At 39.3% G+C, this 12,052-nt stretch overlaps 1 protein-coding gene across 6 annotated transcripts in view; it reads left to right on the forward strand.

The window, feature by feature from the left end:
* Positions 1-12,052, forward strand: part of TMEM117 (transmembrane protein 117) — a 231,608-nt gene that overhangs the window by 112,974 nt on the left and 106,582 nt on the right. For all 6 annotated transcript variants that reach the window (XR_012042640.1, XM_072862277.1, XM_072862294.1 and 3 more), the window contains one exon: positions 294-393. Coding sequence is in view for 5 of the 6 variants with exons in the window: in XM_072862277.1 (XP_072718378.1) it covers positions 294-393 (100 nt within the window). In the remaining variant the exon portion in view is untranslated. The remainder of the gene's footprint in view (positions 1-293; positions 394-12,052) is intronic.

Raw genomic sequence — 12,052 nt, forward strand, 5'->3', positions numbered from 1 at the left:
ATTTCCAGAAGCCTTACATAATCCTAAAGCCTTTGCCTATCGTTATTTTAGCACCTTCAGAAGAGACATGGGCTGTAAAATCAGATTCACATTTCCATTTCTAATTGGAATTGACCCATCCTGGTTCAATTCTATATCAAGACTCAGATCTAGCAGAGAAAGTGGAAGAAAGAATTATGAAAGAAATAGGAAATCTTTCACAGCTAATCATAAATTTTGTCACTAAAGCAAGTTCTTTATAACTGCATTAAGCAAACGTGTATAGCTTACAGTCTGTGTTCTTGTTTCCACAGTGCATACATTATAACAGACTTCATGGGCATCAGGAATGAAAATTTTATGAAGGTAGCTGCAGTTGGGACTTGGATGGGAGATTTTGTCACAGCATGGATGGTAAGAAATGTAATATTACATTTTAAAAGAAAAGAAAAGGAATATGTTTGTTGGTTTCAAGGGAAAGAGGAGAGGAGAAGGGAGAAAACTCAATTTCTTGAAGTATTCAGGTATTTCAACCCAGACAAGTAGAAAGTTAACAAAGGCAAAGTAGCATAATGGCAGGGTATTTAATTAGCTGGGAGTCCAGAAGAGTTTCAGTTGAAATATCAGAGCAACATTTCATTTCTTCTGCTGTGAGTGGGAATTTTGCCATTGACTTCTGTGAGGACAGCATGGTGGCCCTTCTTTGCTGTGAAATAACATCATGACTTGCTATCTGGTGAAACAGTGAGTAAAGGCTAGAGATAAACAAGTCTAATGAAAAGGATTAAAAAGGAAGAAAAATTAACTGAAAGATGTGACAGAGAGTGATGGAGATGAGATAGATAAAGAAAGAAAGCCAGTTACATCCCAGAATTTGAAGGTAGCCTGTTTGATGTGAAACCATCAGATTAAGTTTGTCTCTAATTTAGGATTTAGAAGAATAAAGTTTTCACTTGGATTATAATTTTTATAGAAGTTCTCTCCGGAAATATGGGCAACCCAAAGGTCAGCTTAGTGAAAGAGAACCAGAAAATGACAGCTAAGTGGGAACAAAATGAAGCACGTGCACATGTTTTTATTGTTCAGGAAAAGCATTTCTTAAACACAAAGTGATAAAAAGTTAATTCTTTTTTTTTTTAAGTAAGATTAGGTTTTTATGATTAGTGTAGGTAAGAATTTTAACAATTGTGACTGTGACATTCATTTAAATTGGGGGAAGAAGTCCATGATTTTTAAGTTTGCAGAATTGGTTTTAACTAATCTAAATTTTTTTTCCCTAATGATTTATTGATAAATCTGTTTGTTTACTCAAAAGAATCAACATCATTTTAGAGGAATTCATTAACACAGGGAACATTGCCTGATGGTGAATGTTTATCACATATCACATAAACATGAATGGAAGAGATCTCAGCATTGTATGTACCTAGTGACTGAAATAATCTCTTGACGTGAGCAAAGAAACAAGCCAAGGTAGATAAATTTTAGGACTGTGATAGTGTTAGGAGAAAACATTATAGGAATAGTTTCAAGCAGGAATGACTGTAAGATGCTAAGACTATGTCTATAAAACTGTAGGAATAGCCTTAGAAGGGTCATCCGAGTTTCTGTCAATTTGTCTTCTATCCTCCACATATTTGGTACATACTGTACAACAGACAGAAGAAAAAAAAAGCATCAAGGATTTTTTCATCATATTGTTCAGTATGTGTCAGTGGTTTGTGCAAGACAAATTATGCTCTGTGACATGGTGGCCGTGAAAAGCAAGTACAGAGCAAATCATCTGTACATACATTACAGTAAGGACATTGCAGAATTGGTGCATTGACTGATGTTGACAATTAATGTGGATTTCTTGTGAATCAGTAATAAAATTCATGGCTTCTTCTGAATACCTTTAGCTTGACCCTTTTTTCTATGGGCTTCCACAGCTTTATCCCACTATGGAAGGAAAGATTATATATAAACTAAGCTGAATTGAGAGTGGTCATGTTCATCATACGTATGTGACTTAGAGCTCCAGTGACAGATTACATACAAGTTGCACTACATTAGGTAATGTTCAATTTTTTTCAGTCCTTCTTTTCTCATTTCCTTGAAAAAAACTGTTACATGCAGCACTATATAAAGCATGGAAATGGCTGGATTCAAGAGGCATGAAAATACTGATCCTTTTCTGGGTACCCAAAGCCCTCTCAGGTCTTTTCAGCAACGGAGGCACAATTGGATTGTGCCACAGCAGATTCCAGTGGTGGATGGAGTTATTACTGAAGAATGGGAGAGAGACGCAGGGAGACTGCAGAGGAGTTTGGAAAGGGGAGGCTGTTTGTAAAGCAGGCTGGTTCTGTTAGCTTTCAGGAAGAGCAGAGAGCATGGGATTGGAGGGTCAATGTGTTTTAGGACATGTTTTGATTGCACGAGGAGAATTAAGAGGTGTGGCAATTGGTGCTTAGATCTTCAGAGCAAAACAGAATAGCAAGATTGCTTCTGCAATGCAAATCTCTAGGCAAAGTGTATGAATCAGTCAATGGAAATTACGGTTTTTAAGGGCAGCTAAGCCTAGGAACATCTAAAAAAGCTACAATGTCAGGAAGAGAGGTATTAGTAACAGAGGAGAGTGGACATGTACATTGGTGCATGTGCATGTACATTGGTGCAAACCTCCCACACAGCCTAACTTTAGCAATCTTATTCTATATGAAAAGAAATTATTATGTTGTTTGTAATATTTGAATTTTCTTGACTTTCTGCCTGTCAAGCCCAGCATGGAATTGGTATCAAAGTGACATGAGTCTTCTGTGGGATTATTATATTTTATATTTTCCTGTTTGGAAACAGGAAAGAAAAAACAAACCTGTAAAGGAACCTTTGCACATCTTCCCATTCACAGCAGTGTTTGTATTTTCTAATGTTTAAGAAGTTTCTGTAAAGAAGCCACCCATCCTTAGACTACAAAGGAGAAGATGAAAAAGCAGATGTAGCCGTCACTTCAGTGTATTTGAACCATACTGGAATTAAGTTCTTATTCCCTATTTAATTGGAAACTTTGGAAGTAAGCAGGAATAAATCAGAACAGATGGGATTCCATTTTAAGAATGAGTAATCAATAAATAATAGTATTGCCCTAGTACAGCAAGGAGAGGCTTATTAAGTCAGGAATGTGATTGAAATGGGAAAATATGTTTTGGATTGCTGTTTGTTTTGGATTTAAAAGGCAGAAGTGAGCCTTCCCCCTCAACACTTCCTAGCTCACTGACTAGTTTGGTGACAGGGTCTAACTCAGTTCCTAATAAAATCAGCAATATTCTTTCCATTGTGTGTAATGAGAATGGGGCCATGCTATGGGTGCACAGGAGCTTCTCCTTTGTACCTCTGGACAGGAACTTCTGCTACTAATAATCATCTTTGCTGAAATCTGTAGTAAGTGTTAGATGTTCTAAATAAGTCTGTGAAGAGGGGAATGGGTTCAATACACTAACTGTCTGCACTTTTTCCTCTTTGAAGCCAGGGAAGTATATTCTGCACCTGCTTTGACATGCTCTCCTGCTCTCGTAAAATGTGCATTCTGTTCTCATGGAGAGTGCTTTTGAGGCAGATACCACAGGATTTGGCACAGTAGGATAGCTTTGAAAAAAAGGTTGGATTCCACCCAGACAAGTCTATAAACTAGCAATTATGGCCACCTTCTGGAGAGTGTGATCAGGCTGAGGAGGGAGCTGATTCCAAGGCAGAATCCCTGATGATTAGAGTCGGGTGGCCTCCTGACCTTCTCTGTAAAAATGAGCAACCTGCTGCGGCTGTGTTTTTGTGAGGGACACAGTCCTGAGCATGTATGGTAAGGCATGCTCAGAGTATACCTGCAGGAGTGGATGGCACTGAACATTAACACAGGGCAGAGTACAACCAGAGCCTCCTCTGTTCTTTACAGCCTCCTGGTAAGGTGGAACAGCCTGCTTTCCTCCTTCTTTCCAGGCACTGTTGGCTTTTAGACTGCCAAAACTGTTTTCTCCACTTTGGGTGATGGCTCTTTGGGCTCTCCAAAGATTACTTATTGGCCCTGCTCTATGAATGATACTTGTACCACATTGAGAGATTTGCTTACCAACTGCCATTGCTGCTTACATTAAAGACATATCCCGGCCTACAAGCCCTACGTATGTATGAAAGAGTCTAAACAGTAGAAGTTTGTTACATCTTCCTTAGACCTTGCTTGCTAGGATTATCAGAAGCTGAAGCAGTCAACTTCAGCCGGAGGCTGGCGTTAATCTCTATGAATGTATGAGAGAATGATCCTCTTGACAAGGGATCCTATTCCCATTTACCTTCCTTCTGAAAGGTAATTTAATTGAGATTCTCTTTTCCCTTGTTAATTGTTAGAGGGAACTGAGAACGTTTGAGAGGTCACTGAACAGCAGAGACTCTGCTGGCTCACATCATCAGAAACAATGATAAACTCAAGGGATGGTTTAGTTTATTATTCATCAAACTAGTATTTACCAAATTTGTACCAGCATGTTCTTTTTAACAAGGAGAAGCCAAGACTTCTCTCAGCACTGTGCTTTAGCACAGTACTTGGCATGATGTTTTAGAGTGTAAGCTGAATCATTGTCACAATTCCTGGCTGTTCTTTCCGACACCTTCACTTGACTTCAGTTGGACTCTTCCCTCACTTGGGACCATGAAGACTCCCAGGACAATTTCTGTCTTTCATCATCTCAGCAGAGGAATTAGTAGGAAGTTAGGAAGTAGTACTTCCAGCGTAGTCTGGATGGAAAGGTGATAGGTCACCACTTGTTCCACTGACCCATTATCCAGGACTGGCATAGACACATCCCATCCACTTGGATGGTTGGATATGGAGGTAGAGACCTTCTACCTAAGGCTTCTTGTCAGGACATAGTATTGGGATTTCAAAAGGTTATTATTGAGTGATGAATCCACACCTACCTTTCCTCGTTAGTGGAACTGGATAATGACCCCCATATACACAGGTTGCATGGGCTTCTGTAAAGTTTCTCAGGCAAAAGAGTCACATCGTTAGGTGATCATGCCTACACATCACGACACGTAACTTGTGGTGGAATGCTGCTCCCCTTGATAAAGCTTACCTGTTATTCTGCAAGAAGGATTTTCTGTTCTCTGAGATTTTCAGTGCTAGCTGAAAAAGCTCCAGGAAATGTACTTATCTGGCCAAATGGACCAGGTTTTCAGTCTTATAATTCCAGAGGACAAATCTCACACCATCATGTGTTTTGGCTTTGCTAGTTGTGAAATAGATTTTGTTCTGTTCTTTTCATTCACATTTCTCTATTAGGCATTTTTTATCTTCATCCTCTGGTGAAGGAGGCTTCTGTATTTTCCCATTTTATGAGACTAACATGTCTTACATGGCTGGTCACAGTGTAGCTGGTAGAGGGGCCTGTGGCTGGTTCATAAAGAACACTCTAGAGGGCTGAAGACTGTCTACATTGTCCTTGATGCTATTAACATCAATAGCTGACATGTTTAAGTGAATGGTTTACTGCCATGCAAGCACACAGTAAATCTGTAGACTCCTAAACCAGAACTTCTTTCTGTCATGTGCACCATGTTAGAACTCAGGCTACCTCTGTAAGAACGTAACAGTCATACCCGGTCAGACCAAAAATCCATCCAACATAGTATCCTGCCTCAAACTGTGACTATGAACAGAAGCCTACCAGGAGAGTAAGAACAAGCCAATCATATATAGTAGTGTCCTCTAATACTCTCTCCAACTGCATGCAGTTTTGTGTATATAATAACTCCTGATAGATATCTCTTCCCTGTTCTTGCCCAGTCTCACCTTTAGCCCAAGTACTTTTTTTAGCATCCACAGAATTATTTGGCAACAAGTTCCACAGGTCACTGTATAAGGAATCACCTCCTTTTGTTTGTTTTAATTTGTTTCCTACTAACCTAATTTGATGCCTTTAGTTCTTTACTGAAGACACAACAAGCACTTAATCCCTGTACACTTTCTCCCTAATGTTTATGATTTTGTAGACATATATCATAGTTACTCTAATTTATCCCTTCTTCAGGCTGATGATCTCTAGCCTAGTAAGTTGTTTCTCATACACAAGCTGTTCCATGTATTTGATTATCTTTATTGCCATTCTTTGCAGTTTCTCCAGTTTTGCTATGTCCTTCTTCATAGGGAGATCTCAACTGCCCACAGTATTCAAGGTGTGAATGAACTATGGGTTTTACAGTGATACAATGATGTTCCCTAATTTTCTATTCCTTTCCTAATAGTTCCTAACATTCGTGGTGGGGAGGTGTTGGCAAGATGGGGCATTAAGAGCATGTTTTCGTGGTACTATATTATCATAACCTCAAGATCTTGCTCCTGAGCTAGAACGGTCAGCTGAGGGCCAATCATTTCATAAATGATCCTAGAATTCTTTTGCCCTCTGTGCATCACTTTGCATCTATCTACAAAGAATTTAATCTGCTGTTTTATTGCCTAGGCACTTACTTCCGTAAGGACCTTTCTCAATTCTTCACAGTCAGCAAACCATCATCCTTATTACTGTGCATAACTTAATATCATTATAAAGCCTTCTCACCTCACTGCTCACCCATTTTACCAGGTTGCTTAGGAATATGATGAATGACTGCATCCCCTGCACAAATCCCTGTGGAACTCTGCTAATGACCTCCTTCCATTGCAAGAGCTGTCTGGCTAACCTACTTACCTTCTGTTCCCTGTCTTTTAACCAGTTATTTGTCAACATAAAGACCTTCCCTAAAGCTCTGACTGTTGGGTTTCCATAGAAGCCTTTGATGATGGATTTTTCAAAAGCCTTTTAGAAAATTCAGGTTAGGCTATTTCAACCACATCTCCTTTATCCATGTGCTTTGTTGACCTTATTCAGTAATCCTGTTCTGAAGTATCACCATTCCTGGTATTTACAGAGCCAGCCACTTAGCACTCCTTTCACAGCCTCAGTATTTCCTGCTGCCATTAAAGAGGTATTCAGACAATGTTGGGTGGCCCTGAAAGTGCTGTTTGCATGAAAGACAGAAAGTCCCAGCTCAGGAGCTATGAATGTGTGGAACAGTATGGAACCATCTTCATGCGGCTTATCAGTGAAAGACAGTGAGCTTATTTCCTAGCAGTTAAACTTTGTATGTTCATTGTACCTCCTTTTCATTAATTTTCTCTGCCCTATTCCCTCAACACTCCTTTATTTCATAGCCTGGGCGCCATTTTGCAGGTGAACAAAAATTAAGGTGGGAATATTTTGCTTTGTATGTTCTTGCACATAGCAGAAGGGTCAACAGAGCCTGAACATGGCTGTTAATGTTATTCTGAAGACAGAAAACATCTCTGCTTGTGGTAAGACCTATATTCTGAATATGTGCATGGATTACATGTTTCAGAGAACATCAACCATAGATACATAATCTCTCTTTCCTGAACATTTACATAGTCTATGGATCTCTTAGGCTGAACAGGGAGGGTCTTAAGTTTTTGTTATTATCATAGTTAGGTGGAATTTTTGAATCATAATTTTGCACACAGGAACCTGTGTCTGCTAAAGTTATTCTTTGAATCTGGGCCCTCTTGACCTTCTTGCTGAGAAACACCTTTCTTTTCCTTCCCTGCTGTACAGGCAGTGGACACAATCTAATTGCTGTAGTTTGGGATAGAAGTGTTCAGCTGCCCCAAATGTATACTTGCTTAGCTCTTCATTTTGATCATGTAAATGCTGGTGTGGTGTTTCTCTATAAATTTGAAGCATAATGGTCTAATATACTGTACAGTGTAGGGTGAAGTAATGTAGCACATGCATTACATTTCAATAAACCCATCAATAAACTTGATGTTATTTTCTGGTAGATACTAGTACCTGTAGATTATTCTCTGTCTGCTTTCTTCTTTATTCATTTTTGTAATAAGAATAGATGTTTACTTATTGCCATTAAAACATTTTTTGATGGCTTGCAAGCTATTGGCAAGAGTTTTAACAGTATTTGGAGATACTTACTTTTAACTGTTGCCATTGCGATCCTGAAAAACGGCATTTATTTGTAGAATAGGAGAACAAGCTATTGAATGATTTTGAAGTGCTTCCCTTGTGTCCATTAAGAGAGAAGATTATTCTTGTCCTCATTTGCTCTGAGACATAACTATCTATGTCGACATCCTAGAGGAATGAAGTATTCATTGCCACTGTGCAGAAACTGGGTTGATTCACCTCTTTATTTTTATTTCATCTCAAAATGTGTATGTGTTGTTAGGGCATGTTCAAACAAAGTGAGCAACCTTGATGCTGCAAATACTATCATGTTCCTGAACATAGCAGGCACACTAAACTATTGCAGTGCAAATAAATACAAAATAAAATACTAAGGTGACTAAAAAATGAAATCTTCTTTAGTACAGGGAAGGACACCAGTATAAAAAGTAGGCTGAAAGAAAAATGTTATCATCATTAAAAATAATAAAGTTTCTGGGATTTTGTATGTAACTTTTAAACTAAAAGAATAGCCACAAATATTCACTCTTAAATTTATGTGAGTCTTAAAAAGTAATTCTTCTGTCTAGGAAATTCTGTTCAGCAAAGGATAATATATTGTTTTATTTGCAAGCAGTGAAGAATCCACCATTTTGATGCACGTTCCAAGGCAGTTTGGAGAGTCAGGAGTCTTGAATGACTGACATCTTTTCTAACTGATGCCGCTGTCAAGGATTGGGCATGACAATTCAGATTATGATCAGTGTCACTCTTCTTGATTGTTTCTATTCCACTGACATATCAAATGACAAAATAAAACTCTAATTGAATTTGCAATGGCATCTGAAATACTGTATAGCTAACAACTCTGCTGTACTTCAGAAGTGGAGATGAAATGAAACTATGAAGCATGAAGTGGAAGGAGCAAAGTGGATGACATATGTTACTAAACTCACTTGCCAGGACTGCACAGGAATGTGACTAATAACATCATTGGTGGCAACATGTTTCTTTCCATTCAGAGAGGCAGGCACAATGCCAGATGCCCTTTTTGTTCATCTGTGTTTCTTGTTTTGGTTTTCTTTTATCTTCTTAAGGGCCAGTCCAGTTGCAGAGCCATTCTGTAGCTAGTGGTTCTATCTCCAGGTGATAACCCACATGTAAATTCATTGACACAATGGCTGTTCATATATCCAATCATACGAGACCTGCTAATTTTGTATTTTCAGTTTTGTAGGGCACGAATGTGCTCACATCCCGCTCTGCTTCATGGCTGGTACTTTAGTTATATAAGGTGGAGTGTGCCTGGTGTCATCTGAGTTCATCCAATCATCCTGTCAAGTCAGATTGCACTATTACTTATTCATTGATTGATGGTGTAGCCATCTGTTCATATGCTCCAGATTACAATTATCTGCCTTTTCAAGCTTGATCTTTTTTTGTATTCCCCTGTTACCTTGTCATTTGAATTCTGACGAGGCATTGCCAGAGGTGTTACTTCATCCCTGTTTGTTTCCCAGCCAGTGAGTTCCTTCAGCTCATCGTCACAGCAGGTATCTTTGTTGATAACCATTTTCTGGGTTTTAAAACATGCACTTGGTATATCTAGTGGTAAAAGCCTCAGGATTTTCTTCTGAAGAAGGCCACAGTCAGCTCTACCTCAGAGCTCAAGAGTAAGAATTGGAAGCCCCAAAGTTGGGCCCCAAAATTTATCCTAGACTTTCTCCAAAGCAGCTGCTGACAGCTTTCTATGACAAGCAAAAATAGTTCTAGGAGTTCTTTCAAATAGGTGGGAAATTTCCCCCACTAATTTTTTTTTTTTTAAGAATTGTGAACTCATACACACATTTTTGTGACATTATATGTACATTTCTGTACTGTCTGGATCCCTGTCTCAAAAAGTAATGTCAGATCTTCTGCTTCTAGACCAGGCAGTGCGGTTGATGATGAATAGTCTTACTACAAGAACAGACCTGTTTCATGCTGGCTAGAGAGATTCTGTACATTATCAGAAAAGCAGTCCAGGTTCTCAGCTCTGTTCTCAGTCAGGTTCTTCACCCCATTTTCAGATCTCAGTCCTGATGATGTGGGGTTTTCTACTGGAGCCAAAAGTCTGCAGATGGTCAGTCAAGGTTCACCTAGTGTAGTAATCTTGACCCAATAATCTTTAGTGGGTGAGCAATGAGTTTCTTCTACCCTACTGTACTTAGTGTTCTGGTGGAACTAATTAAAATGCTCTCCATTTGAAGGATCTAGTTCTCAGGGTGACTTGAACTGGGTGCTGAATTCTCCTGTGGGCCCAGTGTTTCAGCCTTGTGACTTGTTCACTGCTGCAACTTTTGATGGAAGTATCTTTCTTGGATACTTCAAGCAAAGTATATGAGATACCAATATACATGGATGTTTCTCTTCTCCAGTAGGAGTATTCTTCCTGGATATGATACCTCTACAAAACAATATTAAATTCTTTGCACTTTCAGTTTCCGAATTCTACCACAGTCAAAGAAATTAACATACTTGTTATTCCCCCCTTCATCTCATATCTTTGGGCTGAGCCATCAAGATGGATGTCTCTTTTTTTAAGTTGACAATGCCAGAAATCTCCACAATGTTTTAGACGAGTTGACAAATCCAAAAAGTTAGACCCTGCTTGCTGAGACTGACCATGGTAACTGACCATGGTGACAGCAAGCTGCCTCTTACAGGTTTGCTGTGGAGCGTCTTTCCATCATTGGAGCACATTTCAATTACAGATCAAGCTACATTCCAGATGGAAATTGTCTCTGCTCCTCGCATTGGCCAAATGACCATGAAGAGCTATCGTTATTCTTTCATAAAGCTGTATGCCATATGCAGGTGCCCATAATTGATGTGGTAGTTAATTAGGTAGTCTCACTATTTCTGTATGTGCTACTTTACAGCCCAGCCTCAACCACAGTCCAAGCAAACAAACAACTCAGGGTAAAAAGAGATTTTCTGGTAACTGGAGATCTTTAAGATCCGTGGGCCTTGTGTTCATTCATTTTCCACGCTTATTCTTACCTCTTTTAGAACTGTTTCATCTTGTGTTTGCAGATGATGTAGATGTTACTTAAACAATACATATTTTTGGTGTCCTGCAGGCGAAGAGAAAGTAAATAGAGCTGTACTGAATAGCGGTGTGCCCCTTCAGAAGTATCTGCTCTTTTGCACTGCCATGCTCATGTAGCAATAGTGTAAGTTCACATATGAACTAAATGTTTTAAATAGCCATGTGGCTGATTATTAATCTGGTTTTACCCTTTAGAAGCTGCAGTAGTTTATAGAAAACAACACTTAGTCCAACAAGATTTATTTGTTCTAAAGAGGACTTAACAGAAGGCCAGAAATGTTAGTAAGTAGAGAGGATTGTAGTTATCCTCCAGAAATGAAATAATTTTCCATGTTTCCTAGTTGTTGGAAAAGAGGAAGAGATACATTTTTAGCATTAGTTTCCTAATTAGCCTAAGTTAAAGACAAGAAATACATGTTATCTGTATGCACACTGTTCTTCCATAGTTCTGGGTGTAGGGTCATGGAAAAAAATCCAACTAAGTACACTGTTCAAATGAACTCAGGAATTCAGTATTGGAGAATACCACTCATTCATCTTTTCTACTGTCCTGCATCCTGCACTGGTCAGTGTGAGATGCTCACAGTGAAAGTTAATGCGGTGCCCTCATAGACTTTCTGGAAGGGTGAAGAAGACAGGAAGCAAAAGAGGATGGAGAGGTACATTTTCCGTGAAGCCTTCAACAGCCAGGGCCCCAGCTACTGTCAGTGGGGGCACTGCAGGGCTGGTTTGCTCCAGCTGCCTAGCTGAGCTTTTCATGATCAAAGGAAGGAAAAGTTGGATCCCGGGAAGGGACAGAGGCAAAAAGTAAATTGGGTAGGAACAAGGTGTATCTGTTCTTCACTGGGGTGAAGTAAGTGGAGCGCAGGCAGAATGGAGGAGGCTCAGGAGGTGCAGAAAAGTGAAACAGATGTTTACTGTTTAGATGCTACAGGTTTTGTACTGAATGCCCTGACACACTGCATTCGTCCTGCGAGTCTGGAACTCTGTCTGGTTG

This window comes from Ciconia boyciana, chromosome 1 (genome assembly GCF_034638445.1).
Source record: "Ciconia boyciana chromosome 1, ASM3463844v1, whole genome shotgun sequence".
NCBI classification, from domain to species: domain Eukaryota; kingdom Metazoa; phylum Chordata; class Aves; order Ciconiiformes; family Ciconiidae; genus Ciconia; species Ciconia boyciana.